General features: G+C 49.6%; 1 protein-coding gene across 9 annotated transcripts; it reads left to right on the plus strand.

Moving 5' to 3' along the window:
* The first annotated feature begins 522 nt into the window (after nucleotides 1-522).
* On the plus strand, nucleotides 523-19687 carry RAB36 (RAB36, member RAS oncogene family). 9 transcript variants are annotated; one of them, XM_060193321.1, is made up of 11 exons: nucleotides 523-734; nucleotides 1599-1679; nucleotides 7313-7404; nucleotides 8858-8923; nucleotides 9329-9430; nucleotides 12297-12361; nucleotides 13291-13346; nucleotides 14622-14699; nucleotides 15046-15136; nucleotides 18074-18206; nucleotides 18551-19687. In XM_060193321.1, exons 2-11 carry the CDS (start codon nucleotides 1611-1613, stop codon nucleotides 18648-18650), a joined length of 852 nt encoding a protein of 283 aa, XP_060049304.1. In that variant the 5' UTR covers nucleotides 523-734; nucleotides 1599-1610; the 3' UTR covers nucleotides 18651-19687. The 9 variants fall into 9 exon arrangements, with proteins under 9 accessions (XP_060049304.1, XP_060049306.1, XP_007528854.1 ...); XM_060193323.1 differs by having other exon boundaries at nucleotides 18074-18203; XM_007528792.3 differs by having other exon boundaries at nucleotides 18074-18193.
* Nucleotides 19688-23334: the final 3647 nt, after the last annotated feature.

Genomic DNA, 23334 nt, shown 5'->3' on the forward strand with positions numbered 1-23334 from the left:
ATAGATTCCATTGATAGATCAGATGCAGAGTGAGAGAGAGGAGTCCCTGGATCTTGGAGTTTTTCTTGCCCTTAAATAAACAAATGAAAACAAACTAAACAGATAAAAACCACCAGGGTTGGCCAAATAGCTGAGTGATGGGCTGCTTTGCTATGTACACAATCCAGGTTCAAGTCCGGTCCCCTCCACATTGAAGGAAGTGTTGGTGCTGTGGTATTTCTTTCTTTCTCTCTCTCTCTCTCTCTCTCTGCTTTTATATAAAACGACAACAAACAAAAAGTTCCAGCTAAACCGGAAAATCACGTTTAATCTATTATGAAAACAAATACCTAAACACTGCACATAATCCATACTCATTTCAACCACCAATTCTCCCCAGCCCAGACAGAACAAGCTTGCTGGCCTCTTCCCCAGACTTCACCCCAACCCCCAGTCCAGGCTCCACCCCCAGACCGCCTTTCCGCCCTGCCCTCGTTGCCATGGTGATCCCTGGGGGTCGCGAGTCAGCCCCTCTCTCGCCACTCCCCAGAGGCTCCGGTTGCTACAGTGATCGCTGGCGCAGGCTGCCCGTGGGACTCTTTCCACCAGAACCTCTTCCCGGCTCCGCCCCCCGACGTCCAGGGCTTGTCAGCAGCCCGCAGCCACTCGCGGCCTTAGTTGCCATGGTGATCGCCTCCCGGGCCCTGCCAACCTAGGTCTCCCGGACCTGCCGTGAGCCTTGGCCTCTGCCACCGGTGAGTCCACCATTCACTCCACCCCATCCTCTGTGGGCGCGACCCGGAAGCAGGGGGGGTGGTGGGGGCGGGAGGGTGCAGGGTTCCCACCCACCTCCCCGCAGCCAGGAACTAAAACTGGGCCCCGGGGCTTCCTCATGCCTCCCAGAAGAGAGCTAGATCCAGGACAGCAGGGCCACCCTCGTGCAGAGAAGGAGCTGCAAGATTGTCCTATAAGGACTCAGCTCTGGTCGGAGTGTGAGCTGAATCCTAAGCCCCCCCCCCCCCCAGCCCACCCAGAGCCCAGAAACAGGGTAGGAGCCCCTAAGACGTCTGTTCCCTCATCTCCCAAACAAGCCTAGCCTTTGTGCCACGTCTCCCCCATCCCCTAGTAAAATCAGAGAGAGGTCACCTGCTGGCTGATCACTTGACAGAACACACAAGCAGAACCAGGCAGGCTTGCACCCACCTCCTTCCCATACTCCTGCTTCCAGCACCAGGCTGCCTATGGATTGAGAAAGATAGCCTAGAGTCTAGATGATTCTCTGACAGAGAGGGAGGTTGGAACCTGGTTCGAAAGCTACTGAAGGGGCCCATTGTTTTGCACTTGGTTGGGCGCACTTGCTACAATGCGCAGGGATCCAGGTTCAGCCCCACCCCCTACCACTCTCACCACCCAACCATCTGCAAGGGGAGAAGTTTGACGAGTGGTGTAGCAGTATGCAGGTCTCTCTTTCCCCCCTTCTCTAGATCCCCTTCCTTCTCAATTTTCTGCCTCTATCTAATAACTAAATAAAAGAGTAATAAAGCTGCCCAAAAAGTTAGACAGAAACTTGACAGACAGTCCCCAGGGATTTGCATACTCCCCAAGTCTCTTTCGCACAGGACTCTGGAAGGATGAGGTCCTCCCTGACGCCTTTGGGGCCCCCTGTGAGCCGGGACCGCATCATCACCTGCTTCCCTAAGGTAGAGACTCACTAGGCCGTTTCTTGATGTGTGTGCCTGACACCAGAACCACTTCCTTTCCCCACCTGCACTGGGGAACAACCAAGCTAGTGAATTAGTGGTGGCGGTCGGGGTGTGTGTCAGCCCATTGCTGTTGAGTTGGGAGATTTGGCATGGATTATGACCTATAGGTGGGCTTGCAACAAGTTAAAGGTGACAGCAGGAGGCAGTGTGACATAGAGATTAAGAACAAGCACTTTGTCACAAAAAGTTCTTTGAATTGAATTCTGATTGTTTTTACACTGTGTGTTTGTAGACAAGTTACATGACCTCTCGGAACTGGCAATTCACAAGGATATTCTTCTCATCTTGGGACCTTGGCTGCTGTTTTTGTTTTGATACCAGAACTTCTTGCTTGTGTGATTCCAATGATCCCATCAGAATGGATTCTCCCCCTACCCCACCCCGTGCCTCCTTTTAATTTCAAATAGAAACAGAGAGGGAGAGACAGGCGAGATACCACAGCACTGTTCCTGAAGCTTCTGTTGGTATTTATTGTGCATGGTGCTGGGGGCTTGAACCTGGATCATCCTTGATAAAGTGTGTGTTGCACTGGGTTCTTCCTGGCCACTGTTATTGCTAATATCAAAGCAGCATTCCAGTTTCTTGATAATAAGCCCAGAGATCCCCCCACCCCACTCCACCACACACACACACACACACTCACACACACACTCAGCTTTCTTTATATATATTTACTTATTCCCTTTTGTTGCCCTTGTTGTTTTATTGTTGTAGTTATAATTATTGTTATTGATGTCGTTGTTGTTGGATAGGACAGAAAGAAATGGAGAGAGGAGGGGAAGACAGAGAGGGGAAAGAAAGACAGGCACCTGCAGATCTGCTTCACCACTTGTGGGGAGCCAGGGGCTCGAACCAGGCTCCTTACACTGGTCCTTGGGCTTTGTGCCACCTGTGCTTAACCTGCTGTGCTATCTCCTGACTCCCACACACACTCAGCTTTCAAGTCCTGCTAAAGTTCACAGCTTCCTCCCATCTGTATTAAAATCAGTACTGGGCCGGAGAAATAGCTCACTTGGATAGTGCACTGCTTTGCCATGAGTCAAGCTCCCATCACTTTGAAGAAAGCTTCAGTGCTGTGGTGCATCGCACGTGTGCCTCGCTGTCTCTAAATAATGATAGTAATAATAAATTCAAGGTTAATGGTAGCATGGGATGCGAATCAATACGACTTCTGCAGGGGGATAGTGGGACAGTATTCTCTTAACACTGTAGGTAACCCCAACCCTTGGTTTCAGCCATTTCAGGCCAGGCATTGCAGTAGTCCATAAAGCCAGAGGTCAGACCCAAGGACAGTGTCCTCATGAGTTGCTGATGTTCAGTGAGGGCCAGATAAAATGAATGAAAATGCAAAGAGAAAAGCAGTGTGTGTAGCACACTCCCATATGTAAGGGGAGGGGAGGGAGAAAGGAGAAAAGAAATGTTTGTTTACACATGTTGAAAATACCTTTGGAGGGTCTAGGCAGTGGCACACCTGGTTAAGTGCACAAGCTACAGTGAATGTACCCGGGTTCAAGCCCATGGTCCCCACCTACAGGGGGAAAGCATCATAAGTGGTAAAGCAGAGCTGCAGGTGTCTCTCTGTCTCTCTCCCTCTCTATCTCTCCCCCTTTCAAATTCTCTGTCTCTATCCAATAATAAAGAAATAATAAATTTAAAAGAAAATACCTCTGGGGAGTTGGGTGGTAGCACAGTGGGTTAAGCGCAGGTGGCGCAAAGCGCGAGGACCGGCAAGAGGATCCCAGTTCGAGCACCCGGCTCAAGCTCCCAGCTCCCCACCTGCAGGGGAGTCACTTCACAAAAAGTGAAGCAGGTCTGCAGGTGTCTGCCTTTCTCTCCCCCTCTCTGTCTTCCCTTCCTCTCTCCATTTCTCTCTGTCCTATCCAACAATGACAACATCAATAACAACAGCAATAAAACAACAAGGGCAACCAAAGGGAATAAATAAATAAATATAAAAATTAAAAAAAAAAAAAGAAAATACCTCTGGAAGGATACAGAAGGTCTGGTGTAGGTAGTTGCCTTCATGTGATTTAGGACAGACGTTGGGGGGTGGGGGAGCTTCTTGGAGTGGCCTTTGCATCTTTTGAATTCTGTTCCCAGGTTAGTAAGGAGAAAACCAGTGGCAAGGCTCTGGGCATTCGGAGTCTGCAGCTATTCCTTCTCAATGTCTCTCTCTCCTACCTCCTCCCTCTACACACCCACAGAGAAAGCTTGGGTGCCTCCGTTTTGGAGCAATTCCCCCAGGGTTTTCCCCAGGGTTTTCCATCTCATTGCCTTTTCTGCAGCTGCTTTCTGTAGAGCTTGAAAGTGGTACCCAGAGTGACAAAAGCTGGTGTTTAATGAGCCAAAAGGAGGGGGTGCAGGATGACACAATGCGGCCCAGGTCTCCTGAGTTGGATGACCCATTTGCAGAGCAGGACAACAAGGCTCCCAGAGGTACAGAGGGCTGCCTGACGTCCCAGGGCTGGGCGAGGTAGAGTTGGGACTAGACCTGGCTGTCCCAACAGATCTGACTCCAGATCTTCAACTTTCCCCTATCCTAAGAGACCGTCTGGGCAACCCTCCTATCATTCACAAAAAATGAGATTCTACCTTCTTCCCTCTGGCAGTCAGGGGTCAGAGGTCACTGATAGCCAAGTTTATCCTGCATCTCGGGGTCATATCACTTGAGACGTGAGACTGGCAGTCAGCTAGGCAAGTTCTTCTCTCTATGCCATGTACTTCTCTGTCCCTGTTTTTAAAATCAACTCAAGGGAGTCAGGCGGTAGCGCAGTGGGTTAAGCGCACGTGGCACAAAGCACAAGGACCAGCGTAAGGATCCGGGTTAGAGCCCCCGGCTCCCTACCTGCAGGGGAGTTGCTTCACGGGCGATGAAGAAGGTCTGCAGGTATCTCTCTTTCTCTCCCCCTCTCTGTCTTTCCCTCCTCTCTCCATTTCTCTCTGTCCTATCCAACAACAATGACAGCAATACAAACAATAGTAATAGCTACAACAATAAAAAACAACCAGGGCAACAAAAGGGGAAAAATAGCCTCCAGGAGCAGTGGATTCATGGTGCAGGCACTGAGCTCCAGCAATAACCCTGGAGGAACAAAAAATCAACTCAGACTTCCTTCCCAGCCAGCCTTACTACATATCTCCAATTTGTCCAAAGGGGCAGGATTCCTCCAATGGCCACCATGCTTAGACCAGGCCCCAACGTGAATGGAAAATGCAGGATCTTTCTCATGATTGCTTACTCTTCAACAAACATGGGCCTGCTTTAGCCATTTAATTCAGCAGCAGTCTCCAAAGCCTCCTCCCTGTGGGCTTGCCACAATCCATGCCTAAATCTTGGCCAACCTAGTAGCACAACATGATGGTCATCTTTAATTTAATACCATTTCCCCCCCCCCTAAAATTTACAGCACATGTGCATTCAGCATGTGTCATGGCAGCTTAATAGCCACAAACATTTGCTGAGCACTCGATGTACCAAACTGGCTCTACTGGTTTTGTTTGTTTGTTTGTTTGTTTATTGCCACCAGAGTTATTGCTGGGACTCAGTGCCAGCACTATAAATCCACTACTCCCAGGGGCCATTTTTCCTTTTTTTCTTTTTTCTCCTTTCTATTATATTTGATAGGACAGAAAAAAAAAAATAAGAGAGGATGGGGAGATAGAGAGGGAGAGGAGGGCCAGGCAGTGGCATATCTAGTTAAGCATTCACATTATAGTGTCCAAGGACCCAGGTTGAAGTCCCTAATTCTACCTGTAGGAGGAAAGCTTCATAAGTAGTAAAGCAGGGCTGCAGATATTTCTCTGTCTCTGTCCCTCTCTACCCCCCCCATCTCCTCTCAATTTCTCTCTGTCTAGATCCAATAATAAATAAATAAAAATATTTTTTAAAAATTAAAAAAAGAGGGGCCAGGTGGTGGCGCACCTGGTTGAGTACACATGTTACATTGCGAAAGGATCCAGGTTCAAGTCCCTGGTCCCCACCTGTAGGGGGAGAGCTTCATGAGTGGTGAAGCAGGGCTGCAGGTGTCTCTCTGTCTCTCTCCTTCTATATCTTACCCTTCCCTCTCAATTTCTGGCTGTCTCTATCCAATAAATAAATAAAGCTAATATAAAACATTTAAAAATTAAAAAAGGGTTAAGTGCATATGGTGCAAAGAGCAAGGATGGGGCGTAAGAATGCCAGTTCGAGCCCCCGATTCCCCACCTGGAGGGGAGTCGCTTCACAAGTGGTGAAGGAGGTCTGCAGGTGTCTGTCTTTCTCTCCCCCTCTCTATCTTCCCCTCCTCTCTCCATTTCTCTCTGTCCTATCCAACAACAAAGACATCAATAACAACAACAATAATAACTACAACAATAAAACAACAAGAGAAACAAAAAAGGAATAACTAAATATTAAAAATTAAAAAGAAAGAGAGAGACAGAGACAGAGACACCTGCAGACCTGCTTCACTGTGAAGTGTCCCCCCCCCCTGCAGGTGGGAGGCAGGGGCTTGAACTTGGGGCCTTGTGCATAGTAATGTGTGATCTCAACTGGGTGTGCTACTGTTTGGCTTCTACATTGATGTTTTTACATCTCGTTTATCCCCCAATTGGCAGAGGTTTTACAAAATACAGAATTTGAAGTTCAGAGACACTGAGCAGCTACCTAGCCTCACACAGCAGCTAGGGGTGGACACAGATCATCCTGATCCAGAGCCTCTGCTCTTAAGCTACTGCCCAGTTCTTCTGCCCAATAAAATGCCATCCGAGACATTGTCCATGCTCCGACAGGCATATTTTTTAAGGCCAAAGTGGCATCAGATGGAGCCAGAGAAATAGCACACTTGAATAATGTGCTGCTTGGCCATGTATGTGACATTGTACCAAGTGTCAACAATCATATTGTAAACCACTGATCCCCCAATAAAATTATTCTTGGAAGTCGGGTGGTAGCACAGCGTATTAAGCGCAGGTGGCACAAAGCACAAGGGCCGGCATAAGGATCCCAGTTCAAGCCCCCAGCTTCCCATCTACAGGGGAATTGCTTCACAGGTGGTGAAGCAGGTATGCAGGTGTCTATCATTCTCTCCCCCCTCTGTCTTCCCCTCCTCTCTCCATTTCTCTGAGCCCAGCCCCCACTGCATCAAAGGAAGCTTTGGTGCTATGATCCCTTTCACATTCTCTCTCAACCGCTCTACCGTTCAATCTCTAGATAAAAAATAGTGAGGTCTAGATAAAAAAAAAAAAAAAAAAAAGGGAGGATCTGGGAGCCTACAGTTCACTTTACATCACCTTATAAATTCATCCCTTGTCTGATCCCAAGAGGCTCAGGGAGAAAGAACAGGGCCACTCCAGGGGAGACCCTCTTGGGCTCTTTGGTCTGACCTGGTCCCCACTCCTCCTCCCTGGGATCAACAGGCCTCAGGAATCTTGATGCCAAGATGAGGAGTAACAAAAGGGTCAGGGAAAGCTAATGAGGGCAGGGGGGTGAGGGGCTGTTGGGAGCTCAGCTTACTGTCATAGCCTGCCTCAGTGGTGGAGCTACGGCTTCCGTGGATCATATGCTTGTCTGTCTGTCTGTGTGTTTCCAGTGGTACACCCCCGAGGCCTGCCTGCAGCTCAAAGAGCATTTCCATGGGCAAGTCAGCGTGGCCTGTCAGCGCAGGAATACGGGTACTGTTGGGTGAGTGTTGGTGGGGGGTCAGGGTGTGGAGAGTGGGAAAGAGTTGATACAGGCCTGAAAGTGACTGAGAGTTTATCCTACTGTACTCAGGTCCTCTGGGGGTCCTTGTCTGCCCTCCCCCAACTACCCTTGCCTTGAAACCTGGGCTGGCAGAGTACCCCACCCAGGCTTACCATGTTTAACTCATAAGCTTATGAGTTTGCCAGTCTGGAGGCCTAGTGTAAGGACTAGAGCTGTGTCTGTCCTACTCCTGTCTTGACTGCCTCTGCTGGCATGTGGGGCTTACGGTGGGTTACTGCCTGCTTGCCTGCCTGCCTACTTCCCCCCCCCCCACCTTTCTTTCTTTCTTTCTTTCTTCCTTTCTTTCTTCTTTTTTAAATCTCTTTATTGGGGGATTAATGTTTTATAGTCAACAGTAAATACAATAGTTTGTACATGCATAACATTTCTTAGTTTTCCACATAACAATACAACCCCCACTAAGTCCTCTGCCATCATGTTCCAGAACCTGAACTCTCCCCCTCACCCACTCCAGAGTCTTTTACTTTTGTGCAATACACCAACTCCAGTCCAAGTTCTGCTTAGTGTTTTCTCTTTCTTTCTTTCTCCCTTTCTTCTTTTTTTTTGGGGGGGGGAAGAGTGTGGCTTGAGGGGCTTTTTGAGCCTACTAAAGTCCACTGCTCCCAAAAGATAACCCCCTCCTTTCTCCATGTCAAATGGAGAGATAGAGAGGGAGAGAGAATGGCAGACACCAGTAGCACTCTTCTACTACTCATAAAGCTTGCCCCCTGCAGGTGGCATCTGGTGCACCCTACAGAGCACACCACTGCCCAGCCCCTCTTTTTTTTTTTTTTAAGATCTGCTTTCCTTATACATATGAAGGAGAGTTTCACATGAGTCAGAAAGGGAATGAAAGAGAAAGGGAGAATGAATGCAGAACATCAATCTCGTATATGTGGTGGTGGGGATCCAACCAAGAACCTCAGACATACAAGTTTAACACTTAAAAGTTCAACTATTTCCCCATTCACCACATCCCTAATTCTTTAAATAAGAACATGACTCCAGCAGGTTCAGGGGTATAAAGATGGGGACAAGAGGCCAAAGCTGGGGGCTCAGTTGCCCATCAGGTGGCCCATCTCCTGTCTAGGATGTGAGATGACTCACGGGTGTAAAGTGCAGGAAATGAAGGACTTGAGCACGTGCCCTTGTGACACCCCTCACCAGAGTAATCTGGAGATCAGATTGTGGAGTACTTGGTTAAGAGCACCCATTACAGTTCACAAGGACTCAGGTTCAAGTCCCTGGTCCCTATCTGTAGGATGGACACTTCATGAGTGGTAAAATTGTCTCTCTCATTTTTTTTCTTCTCCTCCATCTCCCCCTTCAATCTCAATTTCTATCAGAGAGAGAGAGAGAGAGAGAGAGATTAATTTGGACATATCCCTGCCAGGCTCAGACTCTCCAAGGTGGTTGTCCTGGGTGATCTCTACGTGGGCAAGACCAGCCTGATTCACAGGTACGCCAGCCAGCACCTGTCAATCTCACTTTTTCTGGGAGGCCCAGATACCATTGTGTGGCTACTAGGAATCACACATAGAATAAGAACTTGGGGAGGTGGTAGGAGTCAGACAGAGAGGGGGAGGTCTCAAGAGGCTGTCCATTTGTCACTCTGCCCCATTGGGACCCCAAGTTAACACCTCCCTATGAATGAATTTCCTGCTGTTGCTGTTGGTTGCAGCCTCTCTTTCCCTGCAAAGATTATTTGGGGCTCAATCATCAGTGGTCTGTCTCCCTGGCCCATCAGCTCCTTAGCATTTCCTGTGGGAAAAGCCAAGACCTTTTCCTTGCCCTTTGGACTTTCACTGCTATGAATGAAGCTTCTGCCCACAGCCTCTCTGACTGATTTCCTGCCTGGTTCCAGGTTTTGCAAGAATGCCTTTGACCGAGACTACAAGGCAACTATTGGGGTGGATTTTGAAATTGAGCGCTTCGAGATTGCGGGGATCCCCTATAGCCTTCAGATGTGAGTTGCTTTCTTGTCCCCCCTTGTTGTCCCTCTGTGTGGCCCTGTGGGAGGGCTTAGCCAAGTTTTCGAGGGAGGTCTTGGACCAGCAGTGTCTGGATGGGTGTGTGAAGCCTGGCTTCCCAGGCCCTGATGCACTGATGGACAAGTACCCACCCCATCCTTCCCTGATACCCCTGCCTCACCCCTACCCTCCAACTCCTCTGGCTCCCTTGCCCCTGCCTGGCTCTCCGTGATTCCACCTGCCAAGCTCGAATGGTGGCCACTGGCCACAGATTTCTGTGCCACTGTCCTCATCTTGAAGATGGGGACAAAAACAGAATCTGTGTGCCAGGTTCCTGGCTTCCTCTGATCTGACACTCTCACCCTCCTCATTTTTCATCTGTCTGTCTTTCTGCCTGTCTGCTATCTTCCCTGCCAGGACACATTGCTTCTGCCTCTCAGTGTCCCATTGGCCATGACCACCCGCCCTGCCCCCCCTCACCTCACCAATCCAGTTTCTCTTAGAACAGCCTGGAGTCTCTCCCCTGGGCCAGTCTTTCCCAGAAGAACTCAGGTGTGGGCCTCCTCTCTCTTCTGGCACCTGGAGCATGCTCTGGATCTGCCTGGGCCTCCAACCCTGCCCTTGTCTGAATGACTTCCCCCTTCCTTGTTCTCCTGCAAGACTGCCCCTGCTCCACCCCCTTCCCTTCACCAGGCCTCTGTCCTGGTTCCCTTCTCTTTTCTCCTCCCCTGGATGCATGCTGGCACCTCTGGTTTAGTTATTCAGTCCTCCATGGGCTCATTGCTAATCAAGATGGAGCTCACCCTTTTGTGAACCTTATCTCCTAATAGCCAAGGCCATACCCCTTCTTTGAGGATGATACCCTCCCCCTCCCCACCTCACCCTACCCCCTCACCCTTCATGCAGTCCTGAAGCCAATAGCACTGCAAATCTTGCTGAAAGGATCGTACAGACTTAGACCAGAAGAGTTTGTGAAAATGCAAAGCTGTGACACTAAAGAACTCTGGAGCCAGGAAGGTAGAGATGAACAGAAAGCTGGTGGGGGCAATCTAGGTGGAGCTATGCAGAGCGGTTTGTGGCTGGGCTCACACGGTACCTTGTAGTTGAATATCTAATTACAGGATGGGGAAAAACATGGACACTGTTCTGACTCATTTTTCATTGTCTTACTTTGGGACCACTGCCAGCCAGCCATCGAGCTTTACCACAAGGCCACCTTCCGAGTTTCCTACCCAGAATTATCTTTGAAAATGAAAGACTAGAGGGGCCGGGTGGTGGTGCACCTAGTTAAGCACACATAGTAGTAAGCTTAAGGCACATATAGTAGTAAGCTTAAGGATTTGAGGACAGATCTGGGTTCAAGCCTACGGAGGGAATGCTTCACAAGCAGTGAAGCAAGTCTGCAGGTGTCTATCTTTTGCTCTCCCTCTCTATCTCCCTCTCCTCTCTCAATTTCTCTTTGTTCTGTCAAATAAATTTAAAAAGTGGCCACCAGGGGCAGTGGATTTGTAGTGCTGGCACCAAGTCCCAGCCATAACCCTAGAGGCATAAACAAATAAAAAATATAGCCCCAAGGTTTGGCATCAGACTGCATCGCTTGAAAAAGTTGCAGACCATTGATGTCTTATTCATGACTTTATTTTTTAATGCCCTAAGAAAAGTTAAATTTTTGGTTGTTTGACTTGAAAGGGGGATAGGTTTTCATTTAGACTCACCTTTCCACATTTTCCTCTTACCTAGCTTATCAGATAGGGTGAGTAGGTCTCAGCATGTATGCCCCCTCTGCTATACTTTGTCCATGGCAGGCATCACTAATCACTTGCTGAATTCTTTTTCATGGAACCAGGGCTCAGCTTCTCCAGTGAGTCAGAACTAACTGATTAGAGTGTCTCAGGAGATGCAAACCTGTTAGACAACCTCTTCCCACCACCACCACCACCACTACCACCACCTGTGTCCCCTTTGTTCCAGAGTGAAAGGTGAACCCATACCCCTGTCACACATGAGCAAGTATGAGAGTCACATCTGGCAGCCCAGCCTGGAGACTCAAAGACATGGTGCATTCAGGGGTTTCCCCCCCATAGGGCACCCTAGGAACAGTTCATAAGGACTCAGGGGGATGGGTGGGGGTAACTAACTCACAGTAGGCATTTACTTTTTTTTTTTTTTTGCCTCTAGGGTTATCACTAGGGTTTGGTGCCTGTACTACAAATCCACCACTCTTAGAGGCCATTTTTTCCCCACATTTTCTTGCCCTTGTTATTGTTGCTGGATAGGACAGAGAGAAATCGAGAGAGGAGGGGAAGACAGACTGAGAGGGAGGGAGGGAGGGAGGGATAGAGAGAGAGAATGATAGACACCTGTAGACCTGCTTCACCACTTGTGAAGCAACCCTCCTGCAGGTGGGGAGCCAGGGGCTAGAACCAGGATCAAAATATTTATTTTATTTTTATTTTTTTGTTATTGGATATAACAGAGAGAAATTGAGAAGGGGAAGATAGAGAGGGAAAGAGACAGAGAGAAATTGAGAGGGGGAGATAGAGAGGGAAAGAGACAGAGAGAAATTGAGAGGGGAAAGGTAGAGAGGGAAAGAGAGAGATACCTGTAGACTTGCTTCATCACTACTAAAGCTTTCCCCCCAGCAGGTGGAGACCAGGGACTTGAACCTGGGTCCTTAAGCACTGTAATGTGTGTGCTTAACCAGGTATGCCGCCACCTGGCCACACAGTAGGCATTTACTAAAGCCCATGCACTGGCACTGCCCTTGGGTCTGCCCACCTATGGTCCACTAACCTGCTGACTCAGGTCACTGCTGTTGCTTAATCTGGCCTTCTGTGTTTCTCTTTCCCTGTTACTGCACAGCTGGGACACTGCAGGGCAGGAGAAGTTCAAGTGCATTGCATCCGCCTATTACCGGGGTGCCCAAGGTGAGTAGCTATGTCATGGCAATGGTGGGTTCTTCAGCCACATGCAGCAAGGAGCTTCCCCTAAGTCCCAGGACTGGTGTTCATCTCAGAAAGATACTCAGAAAGGGAAGTGCTTGTCTAGAAGAGTAGAGTGGACTCCAGAAGGGAGAAGAGGTACTGAACCTCCAGAGGACTGGCTCATAGGTGGTCTGTGATTGGCACAGACACCCTAATCAGCAGGCATCAGAATAAACACTTAAGTCTAATCATACCTTCCCAGGAAGAACACAGAAAGAGCTTTCTGTGAGAAGAGATGAGAGGACAGACCAGAGTATCCGAAGCTAGTCTCAAATAGTGAGAAATAGTGGAAAACAGGAGCTGAGGAGATAGCATAATGGTTATGCAAAAACACTTTTCATGCCTGAGCTTCCAAGGTCCCAGGTTCAATCCCTAGTACCACCATAAGCCAGAGCTTAGCATTGCTCTGGTAAAAAAATAAATAAATAAAGGAAGAAAGAAAGGAAAAGACAAGGAAGGAAGAAAGGAAGGGAGGGAGGGAAGGAGACAGGGAAAGAAGGAAGGAAAGAAGAAAGGAAGGGACGGGGGAGGCTTGTAAAAAAGCTGGCAGCAGCATCCTCACTGTTTTACAGATCTGAGACTCTCAGTTGTTAAGGCCCTCACCGAACCCCCTTAGCCATGTGTGGCAGAGGGGAGATTGGAAAATGGGAGCATACAGATTCGCCTTTCCCCTTGTGCCTGGGCCGCTGGGTGTGAGTCAGTAAGGAGTGAGATGGGTACCCAGTGACAGCCAGGGCATGTCTGCATCTTAACCTCGCTTAGGGTGGAGTGCCTGAGGGGCCAGAACAGCACAGCACAGGGAGGTGCCTGAGGGAAGCCTCACCCCTTCAATCTGTGTTTAACCAGCTCTTGACTTTAACCCATGCGCACAGTGATCATCACGGCCTTTGACCTCTCTGACATGCAGACTCTGGAGCACACCAGGCAAGTCTGGGATGCCACAGCCCTGCTCTCAAGAAGCTGCCTGGGAGGGTTCCCCAGAACCAGACTGGTGGATTGGACTCTGGATAGTAGCTGCAAGTGGCTGGTTCACTTCTCAGGACTGACTGTGCATAGGTCAACTATAGGCCAGTCACCTTTTTCTTCCTTTCTTAACCTTTTTTTTATCCTATCCTATCCTATCCTATCCTATCCTATCCTATCCTATCCTATCCTTCCCCTCCTCCTCCTCCTCCTCTTCCTCTTCCTCTTCTTCTTCTTCTTCTTCTTCTTCTTCTTCTTCTTCTTCTTCTTCTTCTCTCTCTCTCTCTCTCATCACCAGGGTTATCTCTGGGGCACCATCCCTAGACAATTCCACCTCTCCTGATGAACTCTTATTTTTAGATAGTAGGGAAGGGAGAGATAGAGAAACAGAGGGAGAGAGAGAGAGAGAGACCACAGCACTGTTCCACCACTTCCCCTCTCCATGGTACTCCCATGTGGTGGCTGCGGATTCGAAGTCAAGTCTTCATATATGATAAACTCTGTCCTCTACTCAGTGAGCTGTTTCCCAATCCTCAAGCTATCCCTCATAAGTGGGGCTCATGTGTTGAAAGCAGGGTCACCTCAGGGTCCTGCCAGTGCACTCTTTGGTAGGGGGAATGGGAGCGGGATGGGGTCCTAAGCTCAGAAGGGCCTGCTCTTCCTTGAATACTCTCCCACCACCATCTGGAAGCTTCAATCAATTTTAGATGAGGAACCACTCATTCTCACATTGCCCCAGGCCTGCCAGTCATATAACTAGTCTTATCTGAAGAGCCATGGTCATGTAGTAGCTGTTTTGGGCAGAGACCTGGACACGAGAGCTGACTGCTTGACCATTTTTGAGGCTCTGGCCTGCTTCTGCTGGGAGCCAGCTAGCTAGTACACCAGAGCCCTTTTCACCTCACTTTGATTGGGACATTCAGACCCAGCATCTACCAAAACCCATGAGCTGATGGTTCCAACTTCTAGAAGTCCATCCCTTCCCCCAGTGGACCCCAGATCCCAGGCAGAAGCAGAATAAGCAATGGATCTTCACCTCCCTGGTCAGTTTTCTCTCCTTTCCATACTCCTCTACCCCTGCAAGCCCAGCAGAAACCCCACCAATGCAGCTCCCTGTGCCCTCTCCTGGCTCTGCATTGCCACCCCTGGGGGAACAGAGTCTGTCTCCTGGTCTTTCATTTTAGGTGGGAGGGTGGTGGTATCTCTCTGCCTCAACCCTGATTATATGTATTGTAGGCAGTGGCTGGAAGATGCGCTGAGGGAGAATGAACCAGGCTCCTGCTTTGTGTTCCTCGTGGGGACCAAGAAGGACCTTCTGGTGAGCAGAGCAGAGCAGAGCAGAGCTGGAGGGAAAACGTTGCTGCTTTCAGCCCAAACTTGAGCAGCAAGGGTGGGGTGAGGGGTGGCACTGACATGCCCAGAAGGATTTGGAGCTTACAGGCTCTAGAGATGAAAATTAGGGACACTAGAAGGAGGGCTGGGGTCTCATCTTCCCCTGCCCCCCCACCACCTGAGGGTTCCCCTTCTACCATCTGCCAGGCCCTGGAACTTGGGTTGTCTAGCCAAGGAGATGGGGAGGGAGGTGGCACAGCAGGCAGCTGCTCCCCCAGGCACTTCCCTGGAGGCAGCCCAGGGAGCTGGGTCAGGAGGGCCACTTCTCCCAGTCAGGGGCAGCGTGCGAGCAGGTGGAAGCAGAGGCTGTACGCCTGGCCAAGGAGATGCAGGCTGAGTATTGGTCAGTGTCAGCCAAGACAGGTGAGTAGCTACAGGAGTACCACAATGATGGGGGCAAGCCAGGGGGCTTCTGCAGTTCCTTTGAGCATGAATCTGTCTCAGCTCAGCTGTGCTGGTGACCCTCTCATTGCCAAAGAGGATCCTGGGAACCTTACTTCATGGGCAGGAGACATAGTGACACCTGGACCTAAGCTTCCATGCTCTTTCTTTTTTCTTTCTTCATTTTTTAAAAAATCATTGATTGATTGATTGATTGATTGATTGCATAGAGACAGCCAGAAACTGAGAGGATCGGGAAACAGAGAGGGAGAAAAACAGACACCTGCAGCCCTGCTTCACCACTCATGAAGCTTTGGGGCTTGAACTCCATCTTTGCACATTGTAACATGTACACTCAAGCAGGTGTGCCACCACCTGCCACCCCCCTTTTTTGGCAGAACCAGGGCTCCGTGTGTATGCTTCTAGGCCGCTTTTTCATTCAAATAGAATCATAAAGTGGAGCCAAGCAGTGGCACACCCAGTTAAGCACACATAGTACTGTGCTTAAGTACCCATGCAAGGAACCATGCAAGGGTTTGAGCTCCCATTTCCCATCTGCAGTGGGTACACTTCACAAGAAGTGAAGATCTGCAGGTGTCTTTCTCTCTTCCTTCTCTTTCTCCCCATCCACTCTCAATTTCTCTCTGTCCTATCTATCAATTAAAATGAAGGGGGAAAATGGCTGCCAGGAGCAGTGAATGTGTAGTGCCAGCAATAACCCTGGTGGTGAAAGGAAGGAAGGAAAGAAGAAAGGAAAGAAGGAAGGAGTCATAGAGCAAGAAACAGAAAGAAAGAAAGAGTGAGACACCAAAGCACCAGAGGCTCTCCAGGTACTGTGGTATTCCCATATGGTGCCAGGGTTTGAACCTGGGCCTTGTGCATGGCATTCACATGCTCTCCCCTCTGAGCTGTCTCAGGCCTCTTGTGGGATGCCATCTTCTCTAATGGAACTCATCCACCTGTGAGGTAGGTTCATTTCCTCCCTGTGTATTTACTTCCAGGGTCACAGGGGAGGAAGTGGTAAGCTGAGGTAGAAACACAGCCCAATTCTCTGTTATCTGTGCACCCTCCTGCCCTAAACTAGCATGTAGAAGGACCCAGTAACTGGGACTCCTTTCCTCTCCTCAGGTATCAGTATGACACTGAAATGTCACTCATAGCTCCTCAGCCCTCATCTGCATCCCACCCAGTCTGTCTCCCATCAGTGAACTGCCTGCACCCCACAGAACACTACTAGTCTCAGCCCTGGGTGAGATACCCAGTGTCTCTGATCCTCTGATTCTCTTCTGGAAAGCAGGATGATATTTTCTTTACCTCTAGGGTTATTGCTGGGGCTCGGTGCCTACACTACAAATCCACTGCTCCTGGAGGTTATTTTTTCCCCTTGTTGTTTATCGTTATTATTATTGTTGTTGTTGTTGTTGTTATTGCTGTCATTGTAGTTGGATAGGACAGAGACAAATTGGGAGAGGAGGGGAAGACAGAAAGGGGGAGAGAAAGATAGACACCTGCAGACCTGCTTCACTGCTTGTAAAGCAACCCCCCTGCAGGTGGGGAGCCGGAGCCGGGATCCTTATGCCGGTCCTTGCACTTTGTGCCATGTGCATTTAATCCGCTGCACTACTGCCGGCCCCTCCGAGTGATATTTTCTATCTCAGTCTATCATCATCATCATCACTATTATTATTTGCCACCAGGGTTATTGCTGGGGTTTAGTGTCTGTGAGCTCTACCACTCCCAGGAGTCCTTTTTTTTCCCTCTTTTTCTGATCAAGGGTTATAGAGGGAGAGCGAAAGAAGGAGAGAAACAAAGAAGAGACACCTGCAGCACTAGCACTGTCCCACTGTTCATGAAGCTTACCTCCCCACTGTAAGAGGGGGGACCAAGGGCTTGAACCATGACCCTCACACATGGTCACCTGTGAGCTCTACCAGGTGTACCACCACCCAGCCCTTTGGTTTACCCTTTTATTTTGCTACCAGGGTTGCCTCTGGGACTTGATCCCAGTGGCCATTTTTTTTTTTCCTTTTTTCTTTCTATTTTGTTGGAAAGAACAGAGAGAAATTGAGAGGAAGGAGAGGGAGATAGAAAGCAGGAGAGGGAGATAAGATACCTGCAGACCTATTTCACCGTCCGTGAAGCATCCCCACTGCAGGTAGTAAGCAGGGGCTCAAATCTGGGCCTTTGCACATGGCAGTATATGTGCTCAACTTGATGCCCACTGGTCCCCTGGTTTATTCTTAATGAAAAAAAAAGAAAACATGATTTAAATCACAAAAGCCATGTGAGTTCACTAAGGAAAAATGTACGAAAGCAAAGACCAGGTTTGAATACATTGGTGTTTGGGGGATGAAATGAAATGTCTGCAATGTCCAGTGCTTAATGGTCCCAGAATCTCTGGGTGCTCAGAACATAGTAGTGGGCCACCCCAGTAGTAAGGGACCATAGTGGGCATCTGGCCAAGGACTGGCGGAAGATAGATACCTCAGGTGAAAGCAGTCTCCAGCCCAACACAAAAGTGTGGTAGTGCCTCTGCTTCTTCCTGACGGCATCCCCAGTACCTTGAGAGGACCTGCCTTCCTGTCAGAACCCCTGTGTGTCAAACAGGACTGCCCTGTACAGTTGTATAGGTTGTTAACTGCACAAAGGCAGTGTGCATAGTGGAAACTGGAACCATTGGCCAGGTGCTTGAAAGTTTCAGGAGCACAGACACTGAGGAACTTCTCCAGGATTTGGAGGCAGGTGTCCAGAGTGGAAAGGAGGTTGGAGTCAGGTGAACAGCCAAACTGGCAGGTTCTTTGCCTTGTGTTGTGCTGCTCCCCCAGATAACCCCCACACAGTACCCCATATGGGTACTGTCACCATTACCAGGGTGGCCCACACCAGCCAGAGAGGCACAGCTGTCTTGTGGGCCCACAGGGGAGAACGTGAAGGCGTTCTTCAGCCGAGTAGCTTCCCTGGCCTTTGAGCAGTCGGTGCTGCAGGACCTGGAGCGGAGGAGCAGTGCGCGGCTCCAGGTTGGCGACGGAGACCTCATCAGTGCGTACAGGTGGTGGGCTGGGGCTGGGGAGCGGGGCTTTCTGTCTCAAATCCATATCCAGGATGCTGTCCCCATAGCCTCCTCTGGGTACCAGGCTGGGCTGTCTGAATGTCACAGAGGTGTCCAGGCATTGGTTCTTTTACTTCATGCCTTTGCTTACTCTGTTATGCCACCCAGAATGTATCCCAGGCTTTTGGCCTGTGTCAACTCACCCAGGTACTGAATGAGAGACTTAGGGGTTCAGGCTCAGGACTCTGACCTTCAGTTACCAGGGGGGAACCACGAAGGGGAAGGGACCCTGGTGTCAACTTCAGGCGCCTAATTGATGCCAACTTGACTCTCCCCCCTCCTGATAGGAATGGAGGGAAGTCCAACAGAGACCCAGGAGAGCAAGAAGGCCTCCATCCTGGGCTGCTGTTAGCAGGCACCTGCCACAGCAGCCTTCACTTCCCATGACGGTGGAGAGGTGACATGGAGCCCAGCTCTGCAGAGTGTGTGCCCAGCCCAGGGAGACACTGTGGTAATAATCATTGTGATGACCATTTGTACATCCAGAGTCATCTGACAGTTTCCCATGGTCTTGAGAGGCCTCAGGGCTATTGAAACATGGGATTCCTATGTCCCCACAGTGCACATCTTTTGTCCTAGACACCTGCCCCCTCTTCTAGCTTCTCAGGTTAGCATCAAAAGTTTCTCATCTCATGATCCAGGCAAGCAGGACTTGTCAGCGTTGGTACCTGGACACCTGGGAGGTGACACAAGGATAAGACATTGGACTTTCACATGTGAGGTTTCAAGTTCATATGCCTGAGTGATGCTCGTGTTCTTTCTCTCCTCAACTCTCTCATTGACTTGGTGCACGAAGGAAAATCTACCTGTCTTCCCTGCTCAGGACTTTTCTGTTAACAACAGGAGCCCTGGGCTTCTCTGTTGCTCTGCCATAGAGCCCTGCCCACTCTGGGGAAGGACTTATCTTTGGGTCCTCTGTGATCCCTAGAGTCCTGTTCTCCTGGTCAGCAGGTGAAGAAGATGAGCACAGGCCCACGTGGACAGTAAATCTCCCCGTTGACACTGTGGCAGTAGGCTGCCTAGCAACCTCTGGGGTAATAACCAACTGTATCCCTTTAGCATGGCACTGCCACCCAGGCTTTGCTGGCTTCTTGCTGATGGTGAGCATTCTGTGGGTAAGTTATGCTGGTCAGTGCCCTGAACAGCACCTGGCATGGTGAAGTTGCCCAGTAACTGTCCATCAACTTGGAGCAGTTGCCAAATAGTGGTTGGGGAAGAACAGTGGTATCCTTTTTTGTTCATACGCACCCCCCCCCCAATCACAGCTTTAGTTCTTCTTTTACAGCTATAAATGCATTTTTAAATCAATCACCCTCAAAGAAATTATGTGCTTCTTGTGAAACAAAATAGAGCAAGACAGTCGAAGGTGAAGCAGATTGGAGTGGCTGTGATGAGTCTCAGAAATAAATGTTTTATTAACAGCTGGTTGGATTTCTTCTGGACTGTTCTTGTGTCAGCACAACCACAGTGTTGGCTTGTTGTTTAACTAGAATGGCTCTCTTGTGGCTGTGCTGCCCCACTTTCTGTGTTCCCTGTGTCCTCTGGAGCCCTCTGGAGCCCTCCTATCACTGGCTTCTTCAGCAGCTGCCATTTTTCCTTCATGTGAGTGGGCTAGAACCCACCCAACCAGCTTCATGCCTGGGACATTTGGCTATGCCCAACTTGTCACCATGCTGCCCTAGTGACCATCCCTGTAGTTACAGCCTGGTACAATCAGAATATCCCAGAGACCTTGCTTGGTAAGGTCTTGTAAACTGTAGTCCTGACTTTGGTCCCCTAGACCCAGTCTTAGTGGGGGGCAGGCCACATCGGGGGAGGGGTGCATTAGGACTGGGTTTGTGACACTACCAGAAAGAAACACAGGAGGGGCAAGCCTGACCACTTTGGGCTCTCCATAACTCCCTGCCCAGACCCCCTCAGAACGTAAGGTTGGGGTGTCGAGGGTTCTGTAAAGCAATAACAATGTCCAGCTGTCACCAGAGCCTCCCCTCTGAAAACGGCTCTTATCAAACCCTCCTCATGCTGCCCACTGTGTGTACTCAGTTGCTTCCTTTGGAATCGTTTCTGTGTGGCTCCACTTGATAACAATCTTTTCAAATACCCCAGGACTGCCCCTTCTGTAAGTTTCTGGGGCAGAGACCCTTTTCATTAGTCTGATCTTATGGTCCCAGGCATGCCACATACCAGTGATTCGGACATATTCCTCTGCCCGTTGCCCCCTGGCCCCTACCTACCCCACTCACTCCCTGCCATCTGAGGCCTTGCTCTCATCCTGACACCCAAAGATCCTCAGTGACCCCTCAGCTGTAGCCTTCACACTTGGCCACAGAGCAGTCTCTTCAGGTAGTAGATCCACTCCCATGCCTGGGAGCTCAAGCATCCCTGTGCAAAGAGGACTTTGTGGATGTCCCCTACAACTTAGCAGCACTTGTCACCTCTGGATATGATGTTTCCTGTCTGCACTCTCTCTCCTAACCTATCTGTGGGGCCCCAAAAGCCAGGGCAGTGATTGTGATATTTCTACTCTTTCTCTAGCACCTCCCTGAGGACAGGCCCATAGTACATGCTCAATGAATGAGGGAAGCAGGAGGCTGAGTACCCCTGAACCTCGTGTCATGTCACCATCTAACAGGTTAGGGACCAGGAAACAGATTTATAATGCTTGCTCACCTTCTGATTCCTGGCCCCTCTTTACCTCTTTGTTTTTGTTTTTATTTTTTGTCTCCAGGGTTATCGCTAGGGCTCAGTGCCAGCACTACGAATCCACTGCTCCTGGCAGCCATTTTTTATTTTTATTTTTCCATTGGATAGAACAGAGAGAAATTGAGGGGAGAGGGGGGAAAGGAGAGAGAGAGCGAGAGCTGCAGACCAGCTTCACTGCTTATGAAGTGACCCCCTCCCCCTGCAGATGGGGAGCCAGAGGCTCAAACCAGGATCCTTACACAGGTCCTTGTGCTTTATACTATGTGTGCTTAACCTGATGCACCACTGCCAGCCCCCCTTACCTCTCTCTCTCTCTTTGGCGTATTTACTGATGTGTCCCCATCAGATAACCTCAGTGCCCTGAAGCTCAGGACTAGGGCTCCAAACAGGGGTTGTTTGCCCAGCCCTAATCATATCAGAGTGCCCAGGAAGTGAACTGGTCCTTTTCCCTGCCTGCCATGTCCTGCCCCAGGAGTCCCCATAGTTTCAGACTGCACATCCATATGACAGAAATCAGCAGTGACTTCGAACCGAGAAGGCTCTTCTCTATCTCTCTCTCTCTGACCTGACTGACTCCCCTCCCCAGCTCTGCTGTGACCTCCTAGATCCATTTACTGGCTACTGCTGATTGAATCTCACTTCCTAGTGTCTCAAATCCCAAGACGTCAGGTCACCCAAAATCTGAGTCAGTGGAACAGACAGACAGGGGATCAGTTATACTCTATCTTGTCCCCTGAGTAAGAACTCACAAGCCCAGAAGAGACCCAGGTAGACAAACAGTTCCAAACCATTGAAGACCATTGGGGACATCACAGCTGAGGAGGCCCAGGGCAGGGATGAAGTTAGAGTGGGGGAATGCAGGGGAGGATTAGGGAGGGGGTTGCAGCTTTTGGAGGAGGCAGCTCACAGTTCAGAGAGGGACCTCTTTTTTTTATTTTTATTTATTTATTTTTTATTTAAGAAAGGATTAATGAACAAAAACATAAGGTAGGAGGGGTACAACTCCACACAATTCCCACCACCCAATCTCCATAACCCAATTGCAAGCAAGACTAAAGCAGGGACTACATCAAATTGAAAAGCTTCTGCACATCCAAAGAAACTATTAAACAAACAGAGAGACCCCTCACAGAATGGGAGAAGATCTTCACATGCCAGATATCAGACAAGAAACTAAGGACCTCTTGTTTTGAGTGAACAGGAGCTCCTGGAGACTTGGGGGGAGAGGGAGCATGGGTATACTGCCCTGAGACAAGACCCCCTCTCTGTAGTTTCCAGGTTCCTCTGCCATCTGCTGTGACCTCCTGGTGTCACTTCCCATATGTCAGACCTTCCCCCAAGGGGAGTGGATTCAGCAGATGGAAAATGACGGTCACACTGTCTCCTTTCAGACAGAGCAGCTCCTCCTAGGCCTCCACCTCATCCTCCCCACATTCAGGGCCGCTAGCCAGACACCTGTCTGAATCCAACAGCTCAAGGCTTCTGCCTTGGGACTGTCTGCTCCCCACCCTGTCATCCTAGTACATAGTGGGGGGTTTCCAGAAGCAAAGCAGCCCTACGGATCCTTCATCCCTCTGGGGGTTCTCTGGGCCTCTGGCTACTGGAAACTGCAGTGTGGATGGTCTCACTGCCTGCACCTTCTGGAACAAACACACCATCTTGTATTGTCCCAGCCCCCTTCAATCTCCATAAAGCCTAGCAACTGAGTCGAGACACTCTGCTGGGACTCCTCTGGCTCAGAGACCTCATCAATAATTGATTCTGAAAAAAAAAAAAAATTGATTCTACAGAAGCTGGGTGGTGGCGTGACAGCTGATGGGGAGTGGGGGTGCTGGGAAGCAAGGCCCACCCCTCATGAATTTGGAACCTTTGGCAAGGAAGTCCTACAGAGATCTCTGCTCCCCACTCTGGGGCTGGGGGCCTGGAGGAGATGCCTACCCGGTCTTTCCCTGAAGTGTACGAAATAGTGAAGCTAAAGAGTGGCCACATCGATTGACCCAGTTTGCTGATCTTACTGGAAGCTCCCTGGGGCTGAGAGATGATTGATGATGGATGACAGATAACAGATGGAGGTCACATGGCCCTATCCTGCTTGAAGGGGATCTTCCTCTGGTCTCTGTCTTCAAAATGGGTGGTAAATGGGGGCACAGACAGGCCAAGGAAGGATCAGGAAAAAAAACACAGGCTTTTGAGGTCCCCTCGGGTAGGTCTTCAGACAGAAAGCCCAGCAGCCTTTTCACCACAGGTGACAATCCTGTGAGGTGACACAGCAGTTGGGAGTACTGATTTGGTTATTTAGCCAGGCTGGGTTTAAGTATGGACCTATCACTTAAAAAAAATGTTTATTTATCTATTTGATAGGACAGAG

This window comes from Erinaceus europaeus, chromosome 6, assembly GCF_950295315.1.
Source record: "Erinaceus europaeus chromosome 6, mEriEur2.1, whole genome shotgun sequence".
NCBI lineage: Eukaryota > Metazoa > Chordata > Mammalia > Eulipotyphla > Erinaceidae > Erinaceus > Erinaceus europaeus.

Bases quoted from the DNA above. Each gene is read 5' to 3' on its own strand.
- RAB36 (XM_060193321.1), top strand. From the start codon at position 1,611: ATGAGGTCCTCCCTGACGCCTTTGGGGCCCCCTGTGAGCCGGGACCGC. The intron at 1,680-7,312 runs GTAGAGACTCAC...GTGTGTTTCCAG, and splicing joins TCATCACCTGCTTCCCTAAG to TGGTACACCCCCGAGGCCTG. The intron at 8,924-9,328 runs GTACGCCAGCCA...GCCTGGTTCCAG, and splicing joins AAGACCAGCCTGATTCACAG to GTTTTGCAAGAATGCCTTTG.